This window comes from Schistocerca cancellata, chromosome 6, assembly GCF_023864275.1.
Source record: "Schistocerca cancellata isolate TAMUIC-IGC-003103 chromosome 6, iqSchCanc2.1, whole genome shotgun sequence".
Lineage (NCBI taxonomy): Eukaryota > Metazoa > Arthropoda > Insecta > Orthoptera > Acrididae > Schistocerca > Schistocerca cancellata.
In genome coordinates, this window is record NC_064631.1 from 386,865,462 (window position 1) to 386,890,167 (window position 24,706).

At 37.2% G+C, this 24,706-nt stretch overlaps 1 protein-coding gene across 1 annotated transcript in view; it reads right to left on the reverse strand.

Moving 5' to 3' along the window:
- LOC126088343 (Down syndrome cell adhesion molecule-like protein Dscam2) overlaps positions 1-24,706 on the reverse strand; it is an 802,978-nt gene that overhangs the window by 82,475 nt on the left and 695,797 nt on the right. The window contains exons 25-28 of the mRNA XM_049906478.1: positions 14,049-14,193; positions 13,745-13,929; positions 13,489-13,491; positions 3,749-4,018 (exon numbers count right to left, since the gene is read on the reverse strand). Coding sequence (XP_049762435.1) covers positions 3,749-4,018; positions 13,489-13,491; positions 13,745-13,929; positions 14,049-14,193 — 603 coding nt within the window. The remainder of the gene's footprint in view (positions 1-3,748; positions 4,019-13,488; positions 13,492-13,744; positions 13,930-14,048; positions 14,194-24,706) is intronic.

The window sequence follows — 24,706 nt, forward strand, 5'->3', positions numbered from 1 at the left end:
GTTCTGAAATTTGTCTCTGTATTCTCTGTCACACTGCAGGTCAATAATTTCTAGTTGCAGCTCAGGACAAATCTCTTCAATATTCGCTGAATATGGAGAGGAGAACAGATCAAAATCACTGTCTAATGCTGTCAGATCTTGAAAGTGTTGATCAAATTCTTCCTTAAGGGCATGTGAATAATGTTCACAGTCTTTGTGAACATCTTGCACGGATGATAATGTAGGAAAATGAGCTAGATTTCCTGTTTCCAGCTGACTCACCCAAAGTGTCAATTTCATTTTAAAAGCTCATATTTGATCTATGAAATGAGTAATTAGCAGATCTTTACCTTTTAGTGAAATGTTCAAAGCATTCAGATGGCTAATTAAATCTGCAAAGAACGCAAGATCACATTTCCATGAAGGCTCTTTCAATTCAGGAACACACATATTATTTATTTCCATGAACATATTTATCTCATCTAATAGGCAAAAAAACTGATTTAATAATTCGCCACGACTAAGCCAGCGGACCTCGCTGTAAGAAGGCAGGCTACCATACTGGCTTCCTACATACTCAAGAAAGCTTTTAAATTGCCTGTGTTGTAGCCCATGCTTCCTTATATAATTGGTTGTACAAAAAACAACACTCATCACATTTTTTAGAGTGATACTCTTTGCACATAAGTTTTCCTGGTGGATCAGCCAGTGAACGCCCCTTGTTTCATTCGGCACGGTCAGTTTTTGCATTTTCTCATTCAACAGCGTGACAAAACCTGATTTTTTCCCTGTCATCGCTGGTGCACCGTCTGTAGACACTGAAACTAAAGAATTCCATGACAATCCTATATTTTCAACACTTTCTTCAACACTACTTAAAATATCACCTCCGGTTGTAGTGTTCTTCATGGCTACTACATCGAGGAGCTCCTCCCTCACCTGAAGATCTCTATTAACACCTCTAATAAATATGGTAAGCTGCACTGTTCCTGTGATATAAACACTTTCGTCCAGAGATAGAGAATATGCCATAAAATCTTTAAGGATATTTGCAAACTGGCTCTGGACGTCGTCTGCCATGTCCTGTATGCGACGCATAATGGTCATGTTAGATAATGGCACAATCCGAAACTGTTCAACTCGAGATGGACACAAATGTTCCGCGACAACTACCAAACATTCTTTTATTAAATTGCCATCAGTGATGGGGAGCAGGGATTTTGCTAAAAGCAAAGCAATTTTGTAACTCAGTCTGAGAGCTGCCTCAGTTGATTTTTCTTCGTCATCCAGATCTTCTTCGGATAGCTTCCTTTTAAGTTTAATAACTTCCTGTGCATGATCTGATCCATCACATTTTCCACTTCCATAGTCTTTCACGTGTTACGACATATAATGTCACTGCAAATTAAATTTCCTAAAAGAATTAAGCGTTTTGTGACATACTAAACATTTTGCAACACCATCTTTTTCTGTAAACAGATACAATTCCTCCCAATGGGAGTTGAACTGCGAAAGCATCGTTGGGGTTACACAACAGTGACTTGACATGATTCTTAACCAGCGAAGTGACTGTTAGAGCTGATCGTACTACTTTAAACATTACACAGTTGGCTCGAATTCAATAGGCACGCTGCGGCCCTATCCAAACGTGTGCGTGCATTTCCCCTCCCTCCCTACACCGTGACCTTGCACCTGCTCACGAGCACATGCCTGAGCAGACGCAAGTAATCATGCTCAAAACCGGCCAGTTGTTAAGCCCTGGTCTAGCTGTTTTTCCCCAATCCTCTTTCCAGGGCTGACCCCTCTTTGTTTTCCAGTAACATTTTAAAAATACAAATAAAATTTTTTCCATGTGATAAGTAAGACTAGTCCTATGGAGTTTAATAGTAACCACTGTGGGTCTGCATACCTATGTTTGTGCACTCTTTGTTAGGAACAACATTAAATAATATGATTCCAGGGAAGCTGTTCGTAAACACCATACCAGAAATTAGGCAAATAGTGACATCCCAAGGCACGGGCTACAAGTAAGAGGAAACTCCCACAAAATGAATGCCTTCAAAAATTTTTTATGAATTTCCTCTGCACTATTTGAGTAAAAACTATACAAAAGGCTGGCAGAGAACTCATGTTACAACATAAACAAGTTCTATCATATGAACAATGATGATTTTTAATGTTTAAAATTCTACTTCTGCTGTTTCATTTGATATGGACAATTATTTTAGATTGTAGCTGTTCCTTTTGTTTTGACTACAGTACTGTAATGAGCAAAAATGGAAAATCCAGGTTGGAGTAATGACAATATTATGAAAAGGATGGTTGCTACTCACCAATAGTGGAGGTGCTGAGTTGCAGATAAGTACAACAAAAAGATTGTCAGACAAGTAAGGTTTCAGCCGAAAAGGCCTTTTCAGCCAAAAAGGCCTTCATCAGAATAAGACAACACATGCACGTGCACACACACACACACACACACACACACACACACACACACACACACACACACACACACACACACACACACACACCCACACACATACACACACACACACACACCTAAATAAATAATGTGGATTATGTGAGGCAAAGTAAGAAAGGTGGTTTTGACTTATCAGTGGAATAGACTTAAATCAGCTAAACGTGTTCAAGGTAGATGTTTTTTAATAAAGTTTGTATATTCTCAAATTATTCCTGCATTTGCAAAAGTGAAACTTAAGGTCGGGGTGAAGTTTCAGGAAAAGTACTTCCTTCGAGACATATAAGGAAACCCAAAGACGTGTACTTGAAACATTGCCCATGCCCCTTGTTAGTGTCTGGTGTGTTATGCATGATCACCAGCTCCATCTTTACTACTGACAGAAGGTGCATGCATTGTCTCCAGCAAATTTTGCACTAAATATCAATTTTTGCATGTGGTATCTACATCATTGTGTTAACATGCCTGAATTTTCACACCACATTTTTTTTATGGATGAAGCTCACTTCAACAGGGAGGCTGTTTTGAACTATTAAAACAACCAGACTTGGGATGACAAAATTCCTCAATACACTCATTCATGTGGAATTTGCAGTGGTTCGGTATCTGTGTGTGTGCTGGTATCATTTATGGTTATCTTACTGGGCCACACATTCTTCCATTCCACCTAACAGTTCCCAGATACTTGGCATTCCTGCAAGAGGTACTGTAACTCGGTCAGCAAATTGGATTTAAGCATGATAGTACACCACACATTTAACTTGTTGCATCTGTGAATATCCCAAACAAACGTGATGTAAGGTGGATAGGTCAAGGTGGACCAACTCCTTGACCACCACAGTTACCAAATTTAACTCCCCTTAACTTTTTCTTATGGCATCGTATGAAGAGCTTTGTGTATAAGACTCCCATACGGTCAGAAGAAGATATTGCACAGATCTTGGGAGCAGGAGAAATCATTCATTGTATCCTAGGGTTTGTGGACCTTGAATCTGAAAGCATTGTACATATCAAAACTTTATCTACTAAGTCCAACCCCAGGAAGCCTGTAGTATATACTGCAAAACATCTCATGTAATGTAAGTGCAGAATGTAGTGTAGTATGACTTTGAAAATACTTGATTTTTGCTTGTAAATAAACCTGCTCTTTGGATTAACTTGTCCTGCCTCATGTGGGGTATTTGTTGTAACATATAGTTCTATACTGCATGTATTAAGACATACAGCAAATGAGTCTCAAATTATAATTGTATAAATATATAACACATTTCATGTTATCTGATTCATTACCTAAGCTAAGGCCATCTGGTGGGCTTTTAGAAGATCTTGGTAACTTGATTTCGCCAGAATTGCGTGATGCTGCTGACTTGGCTCTTACACGTGAGTAATACTCTTTGGTTGACTTGCTTCCATATCCTGATGTACTTGGTCGAGGCTGCCCAGAATAACATTCTTGTTGGCTGAATGTCTGGAACTGCATTGAATAGTCCATTGTCTGTGTATTGTTAGGCCCACTTGGTAAACTGAATGTTGCATATGGACAGATTTCGTAGTCCTGACCTGTAACATATTTGTGTAAACTACATGAAATTACAAATATTACCCTGTTTCTTAAGTTCTAAAAAAACATTTTAAAAAACAAAAGGCACATTTACTCACAGTAGAATTTGAAAGGACACAATATTCTGGATGTATAGAATGCTGACAATTATTGCAGCCTTCTGCAATTCATACTTTTGGTTACATATATTTCCTCTTAATGCTTTTTTCCAAACAGGACAGTAAACAAAAATGTTTAGAGACACTTTATGCTATATTTTTTCCATTTTTAGAGCCACAATTTCAGTATAACGAGAGTAAAATACAACACGACAAACCAGTTTCTCTGTATTACTAATGGTTATTGTATTCATATTTGTACACAAGAAGAAACAAATTTACAGTAATAATAACTAATAATTAAATTCAATAATTTGTCTACCAACTTGAGACATGTACAGTGAAGAGACAAAGAAACTCGTACTCCCGCCCAATATCATGTAGATCTCCCACGAGCATGTAGAAGTGGTGCAACATGACGCGACATGGACTCGATAAGGTCTGAAGTAGTGCTGGAAGGAACAGTCACCATGAATCCATAAGAGTACAAGGGGGTGGAGTCCTCTTCTGAACAGCACATTGCATGGCATCCCAGGTATACTCAATAATGTTTATGTCAGTGAGTTTGGTGGCCAGTGGAAGTGTTTAAACTCAGAAGTGTATTCCTGAAACCACTCTGTAGCAATTCTGGATGTGTGGGGTGTCACATTGTCTTGCTGGAATTGCCCAAGTCTGTTGGAATGCACAATGCAGATGAGTGGATGCACGTGATCAGACGGGATACTTATGTACAAGTCGCCTGTTAGAATCATATCTAGATGTATCAGAGGTCCTGTATCACTCTGACTGCATATGTTCCAAACCATTACGGAGCCTCCACCAGCTTGAACAGTCCCCTGCTGACATGCAGGGTCCATGGATTCATGAGGTTGTCTCCTTACCCATACACATCCATCTCCTTGATGCAATTTGAAATGAGACTCATTTGACCAGCAACATGTTTCCAGTCACCAACAGTCCAATGTCAGTAATGGTGGGCTAAGGCAAGGAGCAAAGCTTTGTATCATGCAGTCATCAAGGGTACATGAGTGGGCCCTCAGTTCCAAAAGTCCACATCGATGATGTTTCATTAAATGGTTCACATGCTGACACTTGTTAATGGCCCAGCATTGAAATCTTCAGCAATTTGCAGAAGGGTTGTTCTTCTGACATGTCGAATGATTCTCTTCTGTCGTCATTGGTAACATTCTTACAGGATCTTTTTCTGGCCACAGCAGTGTCAGAGATTTGATGTTTTACTGGATTTCTGATATTCACGGTACACTTGTGAAATGATCATATGGAGAAATCTGCACTGCATCACTACCTGAGAGATGCTGTGTCCCATTGCTCATGCATGGACTATAACACCTTGTTCAAAATCAGTTAAATCTCGATAGCTTGCCATTGTAGCAACAGAAACCAATCTAACAACTGCACCAGACACTTGTTGTTTTATACGAGCATTGCTGACTGCAGCACCATATTCTGCCTGTATTTGTATACACATGCCTATACCAGTTTCTTTGGCACTTCAGTGTAAATGTGGTTATTATAATTACCGAATAAAACAGCAAGATGTTTGCTTAAAACATTGAACAAGATAAAGATAAATTATAGTTAATGACAGCCATTTTCATCAAATGTAATCTGCTAACTAAATAGTTATTTTATTTACTAGCAGTTTTGATTAAACAGTTCATCCCCAGATGTTATGAAAAGTCAATCCAGTGCACTCAATAGAGACAACACAATATCATCAGTAATGAAATAAAACATGTGAAGACCAACTAGCAAAAATCACTGATACAAAATCTTACGGCTTCACAGTTCTGATAGACATATGTTATCAGTCGCAAATTGTTATTGTAAAATGTGAGGATGATTAAAAACGTACCCATTATTGTTACCAAGAAAGAAGATTGCTAGTATGGCTTCAATAGCTGTGTTTATACAGGACTTATGTCGGTTACGTGTATTGATTTTAATGTCTGATGACAATAATGGTGCCAGCCGCTGTGGCTGAGCGGTTCTAGGCACTTCAGTCTGGAACCATGCTGCTGCTACAGTTGCAGATTCTAATCTTACCTCGGGCATGGATGTGTGTGATGTCCATAGGTTAGTTAGGTTTATGTAGTTCTAAGTCTAGGGGACTGATGACCTCACATGTTAAGTCCCATAGTGCTTGGAGCCATTTGAACTATTTGATAGTATATGAAGACAGTAACTGTTCTTGAAAGAACAGATTACTGTTGGTGACCGTGCAGCTTTTCCCTGGAATAAATGATGACTAACTGAAACCCTCAGCTGCCAACAGGTGTTGTTGATATACCTCGATGTGGACAGCTGAAAATGTGTGCCCCGACCGAGAATCAAACCCAGGATCTCCTGCTTACATGGCAGATGCTCTATCCATCTGAGCCACCGAGGACACAGATGAATAGCGCGACTGCAGGGACTTATCCCTTGCATGCTTCCCGTGAGACTCACATTCTCAATTGTCCACAATTCTACATATGTAATGTACCTTATAGACATTTGCCCATTCACTCATTACTCGCGCACACTTTGACGATTCCCGTAAGAGTTTAGGCAGCCTGTGGGCATTCGCACAGATGGAGGTAAATGGCTGGGAACCCTTTAACTATATATATGAAAACAGTAACTGTTCTCGAAAGAACAGATTACTGTTGATGACCATGCAGCTTTTCCCGGGAATAAATGATGACTAACTGAAACCCTCAGCTGCTGACAGGTGTTGTCGATATTCCTCGATGTGGACAGCTGAAAATGTGTGTCCTGACTGGCGCTGTCCACATCGAGGTACATCAACAACACCTGTCGGCAGCTGAGGGTTTCAGTTAGTCATCATTTATTCCAGGGAAAAGCTGCACAGTCATCAACAGTAATCTGTTCTTTCGAGAACAGTTACTGTCTTCATATATATAGTTAAAGGTTTCCCAGCCATTGACCTTTGTCTGTGCGAATGCGCACAGGTTGCCCAAACTCTTACGGGAATCGCCAAAGCGTGCGCGAGTAATGAGTGAATGGGCAAATGTCTATAAGGTACATTACATATGTAGAATTGTGGACATTTGGGAATGTGAGTCTCACGGGAAGCGTGCAAGGGATAAGTCCCTGCAGTCGCGCTATTCATCTGTGTCCTCGGTGGCTCAGATGGATAGAGCTTCTGCCATGTAAGCAGGAGATCTCGGGTTCGATTCCCAGTTGGGGCACACATTTTCAGCTGTCCACATTGAGGTATATCTACAACACCTGTCGGCAGCTGAGGGTTTCAGTTAGTCATCATTTATTTGATAGTAACTGGTAAGTTTTGAATTAGGGCCCACAGTTTCCGACCTACATGTTTTGCTTGCAATTGCTTGTGTGAGATCTATGGTTATGACTACAATATATCCTCACAGGCTGATAAATTATGAAAACTGTTGAAGACCATGTAATTAAAACTGGCAGTAAATAAATTTTTTGTTCAACCAGTAGCTTATATTTGCTTAATAGATTGTGTATTTAAATATTTACAAGTTATGAGACATAACCTGCATGAAATTTGTTAAATGAGTAATGTTTGGTTGCATGAGAATAATGAAAGAGTATAATACAGAGAAATGAATTTTAAAATTGTCCCACATTGAACTTTCTTTTGGGATTATTAAGTTAATTCAATTGAAACTTTTATTGCAGCAGTTTTTTTTTACCTAACCCAAGCCCCATTATGTTTATGGACCTGGTATTAACATTGTTCTTTTGACCCTATTCATTAATATGAACCAAGATGTCATCAAATTGAAACATTTTGAATTGCAGAATTAGTGTGAGTTATGACACATAGGATATTCCTATTTTCTATTAAAACAAAATTTAACCTGACCAGATTGATCAATTACTGAGTATAAGGAAATACCAGAGGAGTGAAAGCATATGTACAGGGTGTATTAAAAATGTGTTTCATATTCATAGAAAGCATAGCATTAGTCACAGAAAAAATAGTTTTTGAGACATGGGCCATTTCACTTATGTAGAGAGTGGTCAGTGTTAATGGTGTTGAATGCCTTGCCTTTGACATTCATTGCTCACTTATTATTGGTTGCATTTGCTTTTGTATTGAGCCTTCTGATAGTGATGATGATGTCAGACATAGCACTTAAAACTGTCTCCAATATCAGCTATTTCTTTCATATCTTTTGAGGCTTTCTGGCATCAGAACGAGATTGGTGATTCCTCGGTGTGTGAATAACATGAACAGTGAAATGTGCTCCAGTGTTTCTGTCTGCAATTGGAGAACATTACCCTTGCAGGAAGACCCATATTCGATGCCTTATACAAGAGTACCTAACACAAACATTTAATGAGCGATGTATTGGTCAAGAACGTCCAGCAGCATGATATTCTCATTCATGTGACCTTAGTCCCTTAGATTTCTGACTATGGGGACATTTAAAAGCAATGTGATTCATTGAAAATGGGTACAAGTTACAGGAACTTGCCCGCATCTCGTGGTCGTGCGGTAGCGTTCTCGCTTCCCACGCCCGGGTTCCCGGGTTCGATTCCCGGCGGGGTCAAAGATTTTCTCTGCCTCGTGATGGCTGGGTGTTGTGTGCTGTCCTTAGGTTAGTTAGGTTTAAGTAGTTCTAAGTTCTAGGGGACTGATGACCATAGATGTTAAGTCCCATAGTGCTCAGAGCCATTTGAACCATTTTACAGGAACTTGTCTCTTATGCATATGGGGAAATCAAGGTCAGCCAGGTGTATGTGCATGAACTCCTGTTTCATTAAGGAGGAGGACTGAAGGATGTATAAGAGTGAGTGTTAATCACATTGAGTAACTGCTGAATTGTCTGCAAACAGGTGGCTATCCTGTAAGAATAGGTGACTTTTTTTTAACCCCAGCATACAATCACATGTGAATTTGGTGAGCTAAGTGACAGCTTAATACTTTTTATCAGCATCTATTCTTCAACTTACTCATTTTGCTTTTTTTATAATTAAATCTGATTTTTCTATACCATTGACATGTAATTTGTTTTGCATCTGTATTAAACCACAGTTTTTTGTGCTGTTATGAGTACTTTGATGTTTCACAGCTTACTCTGCTTCACTTAGCTCTAGAAACTGTACATTTTTATTCCATTTTATTTCACCAATAGTAAACCCCTAATTCTTTAAGGAATCAAACTCCCATTATTAAACAGCTTCATATGTCTGATTGCTTTACAAATGAGGTAATGTATTAAATATTTGACTTTAAGTATGTGAGAAACAGTTTTGAAATTATGCTTAAAGTTTGTTGGAAGTTGCTAAGTGGTCCCATTGTGAAATGTTGGATGAATATAGTCTGGGTAATTTGTGCTACATTGTACAGCTCACACAGTATATGGTGGCCTATGAGCAGTGACCAGTTTTTGTCCAAAGAGGTGGGCGAGTTCATTTGTTTGTTTGTTTGGGATGGGAGGCCAACAGTGTCTGAAACTTCTCGGCCAGTCAGTGATGACAGAATCAAGGCACATGCCCTGCAGTATTTCCCTAACGATTTTACAGAAACTCCTTGGTAAAAAAATCCATTTTTGCTTTACTTATAGCTTTAAATGTCAGTTTCATAATGTTGTGCCCACCATTTCGTTAATGGTCATAGTTATTGTGATATTTATGTGGAAGTAAGACACTGTGCAAAATTCAAAGAAAGTTTGTAATGAAAAATAGAGGTTGCTATCATCTTGAATTTGGTACATATTACATAATATGTTGCAGCGTATGAAATTTAGCTAACACATTAAATTGTTCTTTTGACTTAGTTGGAGGTCTGTCTGTCACCAATCTCAAGAGAACTGATCTGACGTAGCACACTCATTTGCGATTATGCCGCACCAGTGATAAAGCAAGAGTGAAATATCCACAGCATTTGCGGTGTCACCACCAGACATCACACTTGCTAGGTGGTAGCCTTTAAGTCGACCGCGGTCCATTAGTATACATTGGACCCGCGTGACGCCACTATCAGTGATTGCAGACCAAGCGCTGCCACATGGTAGGTCTAGTCTAGAGAGCCTCCCTAGCACTTGCCCCAGTTGTGCAGCTGACTTTGCTAGTGATGGTTCACTGTCTACATATGCTCTCATTTGCAGAGACAACAGTTTAGCATAGCCTTCAGCTACGTCATTTGCTACGACCTAGCAAGGTGCCATATTCAGTTACTATAATTACTATCTTCAAGAATGTATTCTGAACAGATAATATTGTGAATCATGTACTGTCAATAGCAATGTTCATCATTAATGGATTAAAGTTAAGTATCAAACTAATTACGTCCGCTTTCTGAATTCTCATTCCTTGTCATGTTCCAGACCTCACGTCAGTATAGTTCTTCCCTCCTCACGCCAGCCTGTGTGAGCTAAAACACGTGCATTTCAGCCTCCACTCATAACATGGTATTGGCTCTTCTGCTAACACAAAAGCATTCCTCACATTTCATAAAAGGATCGAAATATCAAAATGAGATTTTGGCAAATAACAGCATGCAAAGAGCAGAGTATTTTGTGACAGGGTTATTATGCAAAACTTGTGTTATTCAACTAACTACAGACTTTTTCTATGAAAGAATGCAATTTTGAATGGTCATCAATAGCTGGTGAAATGAGCAATGCTATGGGTTTTGGAACAACATAAGTGAAGACATTACATGTTTATTTTGTACTGAGAACTGCGTTTTCATAAGCTACTGACCTTACTTTTCCTCAGTTCTTCACTTAATAAATTTAATAAACTGCATTTTCAGAATTCTTTTGCATCTACATCTGCACAACATGTTAGTGAGGTGAGGCTGTGTAAATTCCGATGTGTTTTGGCAAAAGAAACAAATTTTAATATGGAAGCCAGAGAAATATGTACGTTTTACTCAAAATTTGCCACTCATGATGCTTCTCTGAAAGTTACAAATGGTTAACAAGCCAGGTAAAAATAAATCACTACATTTTTGGTGAAATTCTTTTTAGATACTAACCAAAGCAGAGGTGACAGTAGATCGTTTTGAATGGCCATCTTGCAAGTATGGGTGTGGAGGGCCCCACACTTAACATTTACAGAAGATGTGAGCATAGGCTTCAGTTTAGAATAGCATTTCCCCTCCAGTGCTCAGAATTTTCCCTACAGTGCCTGCCTGTAACCCTCATCCCTAGCACTCTCCCCACGCATGCCTTGCTGTTTGTACATCTAGCGGCTGTGGCATTTTGTGTGCACTATATGGAAAAGTTCATTTTTCATGCATCTAAATGTTTATAGCGTCATATCTCCTGAACTATGTGCCACACAATGATATATTATGCAGGTACATTTAGTGATATATTGTCTGTGATGTGTGTTGTGAATAGAGCTAGTACTAAAGAAATAGAAAATTAAAATGTCGTGCCTGTTTCTGAAGCTTGACTGCATGAATAATGAAAATGTAGTAAGTGATGAACATTTTCCTTTGTTCATTTTGTACGGGGTGTCAGTGAGGAAAATGTTTAATAAAGGTTTGAAATTATGTGTAAAGGTGGTTGGAAGTGACTAAGTCCTCTCATTCTCAAATACTAGGTGAATATAATACCTCTTAATGAGTAGCGTATGACATTGTCTTAAATTCCGTTAACAATTATAGAAAAGACTGAAAATCAAATTTTTGTTACCCCTGGAAACTGTTAGTTAGGCAACCTGCAACTGGATCCAGATTCTGGGATAGCATTTTAGTAATATAGATATGTTTCCTCTCCTGGCACTCCTCCTCCCAACATCAGTTTTTCGACAAGTTCCACTGTCAACATTGTCTTCCTTCCTCTCCTTCAAGGCCACTTTATCTTCCCCAGAATGGTTTCTTCAACCACCTTATTCCTTTGAAGTGTCTCCTGTATATGTCATCTTACCTTCCTCTAGCTCTCCTTCTCTCTTCCTCCTGTGGATCTTCCAGTTGGCCCTCCTTCTTAATGAGTCTCAACACTCCTGTTACCAATATACGCTACAGTAACGTTCATTAAGTGAATGGACAAAGCATTTCTGTGCAATAAAGTTACCAGCATGTAAGCAAACTGATCAACTCAAGACCATAAGGTATTGTGGAATTTGGTGTCATTTCCACTGTACAGCAGAGTCTCCACAGCAGAGTAAGCATGCGCAGGACAAGGAAAAAAGATTAACTGCAGGTCAAAAGTATTTTGACATTTTAAAGTTCTCTTTACCTAATTTTGAAAGTGTCCTGTTCAAGATAAAATCACAGTCATTTATAGAGAATTATATCATAATCAAAATGAAAAGAATATCACACAGATTTAATGGAGGCTTTGCTGCAGGCTTTGAAAGAAAGTAAAACATATGCTGGGACTAGTCACACTTTTGGAGTATTTATAAATCTAGTGTTTGTTTGGAACAAAATTTATAGAATCCTTGCCCAACTGAGCAACAAACTATGACAAGGTCAGTCATGAAAAACTACCATCAAAATTGACAGAATTGTTCTGCTTCAGATCCTCAGAAGACTGATTATTGGTGGTCTGAACAAGCTTTATGGCATTGAAGTTCATGTCTCTACAGTAAAACATGAACTTCATGATCAGATTTGGTAGAAAGCCATACTTACAAGAAAATTTGTCAGTTCAGCAGATAGGAAGAAGAGATTTGCCTTTGCTATAGAATACTGAGCATGTTCATCATACTACAGGTAAAAGGTGGAAACAACACTGCAATATACCAACCGTGAAGCGTGGAGGAGGAAATTTTATGGTATGGGTATGCATCTTTGCCAAATGTCTGCTTCAGATCCTCAGAAGACTGATTATTGGTGGTCTGAACAAGCTTTATGGCATTGAAGTTCATGTCTCTACAGTAAAACATGAACTTCATGATCAGATTTGGTAGAAAGCCATACTTACAAGAAAATTTGTCAGTTCAGCAGATAGGAAGAAGAGATTTGCCTTTGCTATAGAATACTGAGCATGTTCATCATACTACAGGTAAAAGGTGGAAACAACACTGCAATATACCAACCGTGAAGCGTGGAGGAGGAAATTTTATGGTATGGGTATGCATCTTTGCCAAATGCATGAATCTTTTAGTATCATGAAAGCTTCTGATTATAAGGACATTTTGGACAAATGACTTACCTTATTTAATTATCATTAGTTCTGCATAATAGTCCCTGGCAATCTGTCATTTCTGTCCTTGCATTTTCAAAATATTATCATCAGTATGGTCAGTGTGCCATATGAGGACACTGGTTAATGGCATTACAAAACTAATCCAAGTAAACTACTGGTGTGTCTTAATACTGCAGTGAACTAAGAGAGAAAAGAATGCTTGTGTGAGCCTTCTTCACATTATTATCTACATATGCTGCATAGCTGCAGCACCTCCTCCCTTCCTGCTCCTCTCTCCCACCCCATCTCTCCTATACTCCCTCTCCTTCCCTCACTTCTCTCTCTCATTTGTGTGTGTGTGTGTGTGTGTGTGTGTGTGTGTGTGTGTGTGTGTGTGTGTGTGTGAGAGAGAGAGAGAGAGAGAGAGAGAGAGAGAGAGAGCATGCATGAAAATGCGCCTGTAACATGCAACAGTACACTTGTGCATGCTTGCAAACATAACAAATTATTTTTAATCCAAACAACATACCTGAAGTATCACTGCCCTTTTGGCCACTGAGAGAAGAGTCTCCTTTTCTGGCTGGAGATGGTGAATACAACTGCCCTCCCTGTAGGTGTCCTCCACTTTGTTGGTCACTGTTTCGCTGATTTTCAAGTTCTGCAAGCGATTTCGCACCAAAGCCAGTATCACCTTGTTTGTATCCTGCATAGTGCCTGCAAATATTTTGAAAATGAGGCTTTCCAAATTTATATTAAATATACTTTCCAAAACTGCAATTTTGATTGCTTTATAAAGACTAAAATAGCTTTTTATTTATTTCCAATCCATTTACCTTCTATGGACAACAATGCAAACACAGATTGATGCTGCCACTGTGCATATTATTCCTGACAGGATTGGAATAATGATGTTCAGATGAGTATAGAAGGATTCTTGCTTTTCTGTTGTGTCAGTGACAAGTTCTGGATGCACAATTTCTGCAAAATGAGGCTTTTGTAAGAAATTCAGTGACTTTAGACATAACTTTAATGCATTAAAGACAAAAAATGGTAAATGTCAGATTGATATTTCCCTTTTAAATCTCTAACCTAACTACCCGATTAAGAGATCTAACAGTCCATACTCCAATCCATAGAACACTAGTTTTATTTTTCATTATGGCCACATTCTCCTGAGTGGCCCCTGCTTGTAGATTCAAATGGAGGACTATTTTACCTCTACAGTATTGTCTTCAGGAGGATGCCATCAGTTAAGACATACAGTAGGACTGCATTCCATTGCTTGTGAAAAATAGCATCTGTAGTTTCCCCTTGCTTTCAGGAGTTCACAGTACCAGTGTAGTAAAGCCATGTTGGCTGAGTGTTAAAAGGCCAGATCAGTCAGTCATCCAGATTGCTGCCCGCACAGTTACTGGAAAGGCCGCTGTCCCTATTCAGGAGCCACAGGTTTGTCTAGCATCTCTACTGATATCCCTCCATTGTGGTTGCACCTACAGTACTGCTATCTGTAACACTGAAGCAGACAAGCCACCCCACTTTGGCAAGTTCCATAATTCATGGGAGGGTCCCAAGTGTAATGAATGAGTAACAAAGTGAAAGCCAACTACAGCTGTTGTATGACTGTATTCAGCAATGACCAAAATTTTGCTGTCCACCACCCCCTCTTTCGCTGCAGAAAGTTTTAAGTCATCAGTATTGTCCTCCAAAGAGTACAATGATGACTTAAATCCTATGTGGCAGTAGTGATGTGTACTTGCCAGCAGCAGGTAACTGGTGGCTGTTTATTAATTTACATACAAGCATCATGCATCAGAGACTCAGTTATTTATGTGCTACATGGACGAGTAGTATGAATTGAAGATCAAGAATAGAGAACTGATTAATATTCATCTTGTTGAAGGCCATCACCACTATTAACATCATCTTCTTCTTGTTGAAATATTTATGCCAATATAGATCGTTCACAGATCCTCATCAAGATTATCTGTCCCCCAGTCTGTCATTCAGCATCTCCTCCCATTGCAGTCCTCTTTGTTTCATGTCATCCTTTACCTTATCTTTCCATCTTGTTCGTGGTCTCCTAGTTGGTATTCATCTAGATTCTGACTGTTCTAGGGTTCTTCTTGGAAGTCTTTCTTGTCCCATTCTTTTCACATAGCCAAACCATTTAAGCCCTTTTCTCCTTAGTTTTTTTTAGGGGATTGATCTGAAGGGTGTTCCATATTGTTTCATTCCTCATCCTATCCCTCATAGCAAGTGCATCTCTGTTGCTTGTATTCTGCTCAGCTCCAACATTCTGATCTGTAGGTCAAAATTAGCAGGTAACATGACATGTATATCATGAACTTCACTGTGACAGGTGTTTTTCAATTCCTACTATTCATAATAAAATTTTGAACAATTTTCTATTCTCTCCAAAATGTCATCCTTGATGTTTCCTTTTGTTGTTAATTTGCTCCCCAGATACTTGAAAGCACCTGCTTGTTTAACAATTTTTGCATTACAACGTACATCCTTCATTTTTTCTTTTATTACGGCACGTTTTGTCAAGCTTATTTCCATGCCTGCTTCTTCAATTGCTCTATGCTGAGTATTTAGTTATTCTTCCAGTTTCCGCTCCTTTTCTTCTCAAATCATCACATTGTCTGTATATGATATGATTTTCATATCATTTGCTATTGGCCCTTGGTGAACTTTCCTTATGATGTCATCATGACTAAATTAAATAGCACTGGTGAGAGCACACTTCCTTGCTGAACCCCCTGTCCTTTCTGAACTATTCTGATTTTTTGCCATCTGTTATAACACAGTTCAAGCAGTGGTTGGCCTTGTTTTTGATTCTCAGTTGCATTCCTTTTGACAATTCCAATCTATTCATACCTTGCCATATCTCTTCCCTTTTAACAGTATCATAAGCCTTTTTTTATGTCTATGAATGCAACAAAAATGTCTTCCCCAAATTCCCAGTTCTTTTCTGCAATCTGTAGACATGGCATCTATAGTTGATCATCCAGGTTGAAATTCTTGCTGTCCTCCTCTTAATTGTGGTTCTGTCTTATTCCTGATTTTCTGTAAAATTATCTTTTCATAAATTTTCATGCAGTGGCACAATAGTTCTATTCCTCAGTAATTCTCACAGAGTGTGACGTTACTCTTCTTAAATATAGATGCAATAATTGCCTTTGTGCAGTTATCAAGAATCTTTCCATATGTCTGTACTATCCTAATTATTCAATGCAGCTACTGAACTTCTAACAGGTTCTGCAACTTTGATCATTTCCACTGTGATGTCATCTACTCTAGGAGCTTTGCCATTTTTCACTTCTTATACAGCTTTCACTATGTTCAACATCTGCAGCTCTTCTCTTTCTGTTTCCTCTGTGATCATGTTATTTATTTTTTCTCCCTTTATCTTATTACATGTATTTGTTTTGTCCTGGCCTTCATACAGTTTTTTCCAGACTTTCAAAACTTCTTTCTCCCACATGGATTTTACTTCTTTTTTGATGCTTTTTGGAATATTTTGTTTCTTCTTTCTTGTATTACCTAATATGCAGTATAATATCTTCTTGTCATCCTTAAAATAGTCTTCTATTTCTTTTGTGGATTTCTCCTAAGACATTTTCTTACCCATGCAGTAATTTTCCTCGCTGCTCTGATTAGTTATTTCCATTCATCTCTATTATGTTTCATTCTGTTTTTGAATCATTCTCTCTGTGTATTATTCTTCTTCTTGACTGCTTCTGAAATTGTGTCATTCCACCATGGAGTTTCTTTGTGTCAGACTATGGGTCATTCCATGACAAGTGGTCTAGAGGTTCTCGCATGACTACATCAGTTTTGTATGAACAGTTGCATTAGTTTCTGATGAATATTGGTAAGGTTTCATGATCATTAATTCAATACTGCAGGAGATATAGTCATTTGTTTGACCCCATAGTGCAGCTGTCAACAGTGCACCCATGAGTTTTCAACAATATCTCTGGTAATATTTTCTTGAAAGAAATAAAACTAGGTCATCTTATAGAACTTTTTGCTCTCTCTTAAGCAAAATAATAGAAAAGATTTCTTGGGTGATTTGCATATGTATGACCTGAAGCAAAGTCAATCAAAAAAATAGACACTTGGAAAAATGTGAAGTTTAGCTTTTTATTTCTCCAGATGTAATTGTGTGATAAATCTGAAACTTTTCACATGATAACTTACTAACAGAAGACCTTAGAATATAAAATTTCATTCTTCTTCTGCTTTTTGATAGTTCACAAATTGAGGAAGAAATTGATGATTTTTCTAAAAAAACTGCCATTTTTGGCCCATTTTCACAAAAAGGAGTGCTTTGCAAAATCTTTCAGACCAGTTTCATTAGAAAGACCAAGTTTTAAGCTACCTAGAAAACTGTATTTGGTTTCACATTGTGAGCATATAAGGTTCTAAAAAACAGCAACAAGAGATGCATTGAAAATTGCTCACGTTCTGCTGGTACTCAAATTAAATCTGACAGATTTTATTATGTTTTATAGTTGTTTAGTACTCTGGGGAAGGTAATATCAAATGTATTGATGGCTAGAAAGGAAAATAAAGTCCAAACAAAAAAAGGGGTGTCTTTTGTCACAACTCACCAATTTCAATCTGTTTTTCTGTTATAACCACAGATAAAATTGGTTATAAACTTAACAGTCTAACTGTGAACTATCAAGGCAGTGGGGATCATGGTAGTAGAATTGTTGCACAATGACTGCAGCACACAGTGTATAAATAGCTTGCAGGTTTTACACCACTGTCACGCTGTGTAAATTTTGGTGATGTTTGCAGCAGTCTTCCTGACTTTCTTGGAGTGGATTCATGCTGAAGAGATTTTTTAGTATGTCAGTTTATTGTATAATGCTATTGATATGCTAGTTTAATTCTGGGTTAAAGTACTGTGTAGTTTGTGTTTGTATAGTTTGTGGTTAATGTGGAACATTAGTGTACACATGAAAAACCGTAAAAATTTGTTGGTCTGGTCCATGGTGGCTTAAACACTACTGGTGCCTTTTAATGTGAGAAAACCAGCATCACCATCACCACAGAGGCCATGCCCAATAGCTGCACAACAGAAGCCATGGGCGAGTTTCTTTACCCACATTCCCTAACCTGATACAGGTTTCTTTATACAGGATTCCAAGCTGATGATACATTTCTATAAGTGTCAAACGAGGTCTCTTTTAGGGTCCTAAGCTTGTGTTTACTTCAAGCCAGGGTATTTGAATGTTTTACAGGTTTACTTAATAATAATAATAATAATGATAATAATAATAAAAATAATCCCCAATGACGACAATGTTAAAGATTTCAACAGTTTGCTGAAAAGCTTACAATGGGATGAAAAAACAGCATTACTTTCAGTGATTTTTCATCAGACTTTTATTATTGCTTCAATGTCTCATGTCCAGCAATGACCTTTACAGTAAAGACTGCAAAAAGATACAAAAAAACTGGATAAATCATGAAGTAAAAACAGCAAGAGAGAAACTTAGACTTTTCCAATATGCAATGATAAATAATAACAATACTAATAGACTAAAGGTAGAATTTAAGAACTATCAGGATTACTATAAAGATCTTCTGCTAGAAACTAAAGGTAAATATGTAGCCACAATGTTAAGAAACTCTACTAACACAGCTTTAGCTGTTTGGAAAGTAATAAATAAGGTTTATAATTTATATAAAAAACAGCTACCAGCCACATGTATGGTTTAGAAAGGTTTATTATCTTCAGACCATGACCGGTTTCGGATTTATCTTTACAAATCCATCTTCAGATGGCAGATTACAAGCGTTCTTAGTTGGACCCAGTTTTGTTTATGTTATTCATTTGATGCAGAGCTGTGTAGTTCTGCCTGACGAAATATTCGTGCGTTTATGTTTTCGAATGCAAGCTTGATAAACTTTTCAATATGCACTATGTGAGTGCTATTCCAGTCTATGGATGTCACTTTTAACCTCATCATCTTAATTGACATGCAGCACACACGAATAACGTTTACAAAACGTGGCCCAGCTTCATGTGAAGCTGGGCCACGTTTTGTAAACGTTATTCGTGTGTGCTGCGTGTCAATTAAGATGATGAGGTTAAAAGTGACATCCATAGACTGGAATAGCACTCACATAGTGCATATTGAAAAGTTTATCAAGCTTGCATTCGAAAACATAAACGCACGAATATTTCGTCAGGCAGAACTACACAGCTCTGCAGCAAATGAATAACATAAACAAAACTGGGTCCAACTAAGAATGCTTGTAATCTGCCATCTGAAGATGGATTTGTAAAGATAAATCCGAAACCGGTCATGGTCTGAAGATAATAAACCTTTCTAAACCATACATGTGGCTGGTAGCTGTTTTTTATATAAATTATAAACCTTAAGTACAACAGCCACGTTTCTCAACATGTCGACTTTCGACAAAATAGCGTGAAGTAATAAATAGCTTTAGGGATTGTAAGGACAGATCAACAAGTGGTTTTACTATAAACCATAAAGGGCATATCATGAAATGTCAATGTCAGGTTGCAAATGTTTTTAATGAGTACTTTTCTTCTGTCAATGACCATTTTAAGAATCTTCAGCATAGATGTAGGGGCATTCCAACTAAACAAATAACAAGGAAGTCAGAAACATAGTAATGTCATTAAAAAATACAAAATCAGCAGGCTATGATGGATTGTCTATCAGTACACTGAAAAGATGCATAGACAACATATCTGATACCATGGCCACAGCAGTAAATGATGTAATTGCATTAGGTTGTTTCCCAGATAGTCTAAAGATAGCACAAGTAACCCCGATTTACAAGAAAGGTGATAAATCTAAAATTGAAAACTACAGCCCCATCTAAATCTTAACTGCACTTTCTAAGGTAGTTGAGAAAGTTATTTATACTAGACTAATGACATTCCTGAGTCAACACAATTTAATATTTGAAAATCAGAATGGCTTTATGAAGAACAAGTCAACATCAGTAGCAGCAGCACAATTAATAGACAAAATAATAACGGTCATAGAGAACAAGGAGTATTTAACTGGAGTGTTCCTTGATCTAGAAAAAGCTTTTGATTGTGTCAACATCACCATATTACTTGACAAGCTGTGGAACCTGGGTATCAGAGGAACTGGCTATGAGCCAATAAAATTATATATGAGCAATAGAAAACAATTTGTCTTGCTTAAAACAAACAGTGGGTCTTACAAATCTAAAATTACTGATATCAAATATGGAGTGCCTCAAGGTTCTGTCTTGGGACCCCTTCTTTTCTTGATTTATGTTAATGATATACAGTACTGTTCTCCTAACTGTACAAAAATATTGTATGCAGATATCAAATATGGAGTGCCTCAAGGTTCTGTCTTGGGACCCCTTCTTTTCTTGATTTATGTTAATGATATACAGTATTGTTCTCCTAACTGTACAAAAATATTGTATGCAGATGACACATCAATAGTGTGTAAACACAAAGACTATGAGAGTCTGGAGGTACTGTGCAACATAAATAGTCAAGTATTTTAATGAAAGCCATCTAAATGTAAGTGCTTCAAAGACTGCAATGATGGAATTTAACACAAGGAAACAAATAAAATTTGACATAAAATTATCCATAGGAAATGACATTGTAAAAAAGGAAAAATGGACAAAGTTCTTGGGAATTACAATCCAGGACAGCTTCAAATGGGACATGCATATTGATTCCTTAGCATGTAAGCTGTCAAAGAATGTGTTTGCTATAAATATGATTAGCAAATATTGTAAGGACATGTGTGTACTAAAAACTGCTTATCATGCCCTATTCTCATTAAACTTCAACTACGCTGTAGAAATATGGGGTGCAACAACTCAAGCCAACCTAAGTACATTATTAATGCTACAGAAAAAAGTTATCAGAATTATTTGTGGTGCCAAACCTCGAGAATCATGTCAGAATCTGTTCCCAAAATTAGGTGTGCTTACCATTATAGGTGTATACATATTGAAAGTTATATTGCTTGTGAAAACAATAAATCCATATTTCAACTGTGACCTGCACCAGTACGATACAAGGTAAAAGTTCAGATACCATTTAAATAGCCACACAACAGCCTTATATGAAAAAAAACTTCATGATGGGCTGAAGCTAGCCAATGCTCTACCAAAAAGTCTCACAACCCTTCCTACTAACAAATTAAAAGATCAGCTGAAAAGAATTCTAATTGAAAACCCTTTTTATTCCCTAGATCAGTATTATATCTGTATGAAAAGTGCTTCATAAGTATGTCAAGCTCATAGTTTTAAGTAACCTACAACTAATATAATGTTGATAAAAACAATATTTGTAATATTGTGATTGTATACTACCAAATGTAAAATCCATCAAAATGTAAAATTTATTAATACAAACAGATCTTTAGTTTGTAATTTATAAACTGTCGTATTCAGAAGAATAATCTGTATGATGTCCTGAAACTGTATTATTTCTAGGGATTGTATTTGATTATTCAATATTGAATAAATATTATTATTATTATTATTATTATTATTATTATTATTATTACTTAATTTGCTGTAGAATGTCATGAGGAAAACTACACAGCTGGCCAGATGATGTCACTATGGGATTATTTGGGAAGAAATTTATGTAACACAGACCACAAAAAATTACGCTTTTCTAATGTGATTGCTACAAATTATTACAGCCATAAAAAAGAGACAACTATCCTTTTTATTGGATTCTTTATTCCATTCAATTTTAAATTAAAAAGAATTTTGTTAGCTGAATGCTTTAAAGATGCCAAAAATAAATAAATAAATAAATAAAAGAGCCTACTTACTTGCAGATTTTCAGACACATTTGCTAGTCATCAAGACTTTTGTCTTCCACAGTACTAAACAATTGTAGAACATAATAAAAGAAGTCAGATTTAATTTGAGTACCAGCAGAATATGGGCCCATCTCCAATCCATCTCCACCTTACCATTGGTTTTTTAGGACCTTATACGCTCATGTTGCAAAACCAGATATAGTTTTTAGATGCTTTAGAACATGTTCTTTCTTCTTCTTTTTCTTTGTGGATGGATCACTTAGGACTACACATAATCAACATTTGTTGGCCTTCCTTTTTGCCCACTATTCCTTCATACACAATGAATAGGCTAATTTTCATTGCGCAGACCATGTATGTCAGTTAATTTTCCTCTCATCTTCCTCAAAACTCTGTGTGTTTGTGATTTTTCTGATTTCATTTCCGTCATGTAGATTTAGAGGCCCTAATTCTCTCAGGTCTTTTTCCATCTGTTTGTACCAGTTCAGTCTTGTAGTTTTGTTCTTTAAAAATGTGTGGATTCTGTGCATTAATCTGTTTGAGTCCATTCCTTCTAAAAGCCCTATGAATCAGAGTCTTCTCATGCACATTGTGCTGTTATTTTGGAGATATTTTTATATGTTTCTGCATTGGGTTTTGGACATTGCACACCATCTTTAGTTCTTGGTTCTAGGATTTTCCTCATTATTTTATGTTCTTTCACTTCTAATTCCACTTTTAGTTTTCCATGTTGAAGATTTTCTGTCTCAGATGCATAGAGAGCTTTGGGTTTAATTAAGGTTGTGTAGTGTTGTATTTTGCAGTTCCATGAGAGACTCTGTTTGTTGTAAAAGTTTTTTGTTAACTGAAATGCCATCTCCATTTTCTGGACTCTTGATCTGACAGATTTATTTTAATTACAATTTTCTACAATCCATTCACCTAAATATTTAAGTTCCATTCACCTAAATATTTAAGTTCTTTTACTCAAGAGATGTAGTTATTCCCAATTTTGAGATCAGAAGGTGCATCTTTGATGTCAGTCATAAATTTTGTTTTTTCAAATGAAATTTCTAGTCCTATTTTTGCTGCCTGTTCTTGTAATAATTCTAGCTGTTTCTGTGTATCAGTAATGTCTTGGGTGATCAGTGCCATGTTGTCAGTAAATGCTAAACAGTCTAATTCTATGCCCTTACATTTCGGTCTGTGTGCTGGTGCACCTGCTTTTCTCCATTCTTGAACAACTTTTTCAAGAGCACAATTGAAGAGCACTGGGGACAGTCCATCCCCTCGATGTACTCCTGTGTCTATTTCAAATTCTGTGCTCATTTCTCCCATTAATTTTACTTTGGATTTGGTCTCCGTGAGTATTTCTTTTATGATGTTTGTTGTCTTTTGTCTAGTCCAAATTCTGCTAACACTTCAAAAAGGGATTCTTGGTCTATACTGTCATATGCTTTTTTAAAGTCAACAAAAGTGACTTATTTTCCTTAAGAGAATGCAGAAAGTTATACAAGATGACCTAGTTTTGTTTCTTTCAATAAAATATTGCCTTAGATATTATATCTCAAAGTTGCCAAAAACGTATTGCTGCATTACGGGTTCAAACAAATGACTGCATTATGGGTTCAAACAAATGACCATACCTCTTCAAGTATTAGATTGGCGAAAGTAAAACTTTACCATCATTCATTGGAAACATCCGCAAATGTTCACATAAAATTTAAGTGCAGCCTGTTATGTTCATGTGGGAACATTTTTTCTAAACTAGACTACTTGCCATGGAATGGCACTATTGTTGACATCCTTCCACATGTTTCTTCTGCTGCATTGAGTAGGATCTGTTTGAACCTGCTTCAGTCTTCCTCCACATCCTTCTTCTCATCTGTAGGAAGCTGAGTCTTAATCTTCACCCTGTATATTTCTTGTGTTTCTCTATATTTCAGTTTTCAGCACTACATTTTTGCCTGTCTTTTCCCCTCATAGGTACCTTTTCTGAAGTTTTTTGGTGTTTCTACCAACAGTCTATGGTCTTCTTCAAGATTAAAGATTGGTATCACTTTCTGAAGTTCCAACTTTATCTGGTAAACTTGTGACTTTCTCTTTTCTTATGCCATGCATAGCTAATTATTCATTTATTTTTCACACATGTGGCTAGTAATACCTCACCTTCCTCATTTCTCTCATAATGTCCGTGACTTCCTATAACTGTTACATATCCTCTTCTATCATTCCCAACTCTAGCCTTAAAGTCTCCTATAGTTGAAGTCTTGTTAGTTGTTTCAGAATCTTCCAGTTTATTGATAAACTCTTCCTTCTCGCCTATTTCATGTCATATTTGAGGACCATAAACCTGGAATACATCAAGAATATTTCCTTCCATCATTATTTTAAATTTAATTATTCTATCACTTACACTTTCTGCTTTGAGTACTTTGTTTGCTAGTTCTTTAGCTACTGTTACTGCAATACCCTTTCCTCTTTTGTTTCTTCCTGACCACCACATCTTATAAGCTTTCTCCAGCACCATTATTAACTTTCCCTTTATTTCTTATGTCACTTAGTTGCATTGTTGGTTTGTTTCTTTCTGTCATTATCTATGAGATTTTCTGGATTCTTGCATGTTTTTCTAAGGGTACAACATTAATAGTCACAATTTCTGTACAAATTTCTTCGAACAA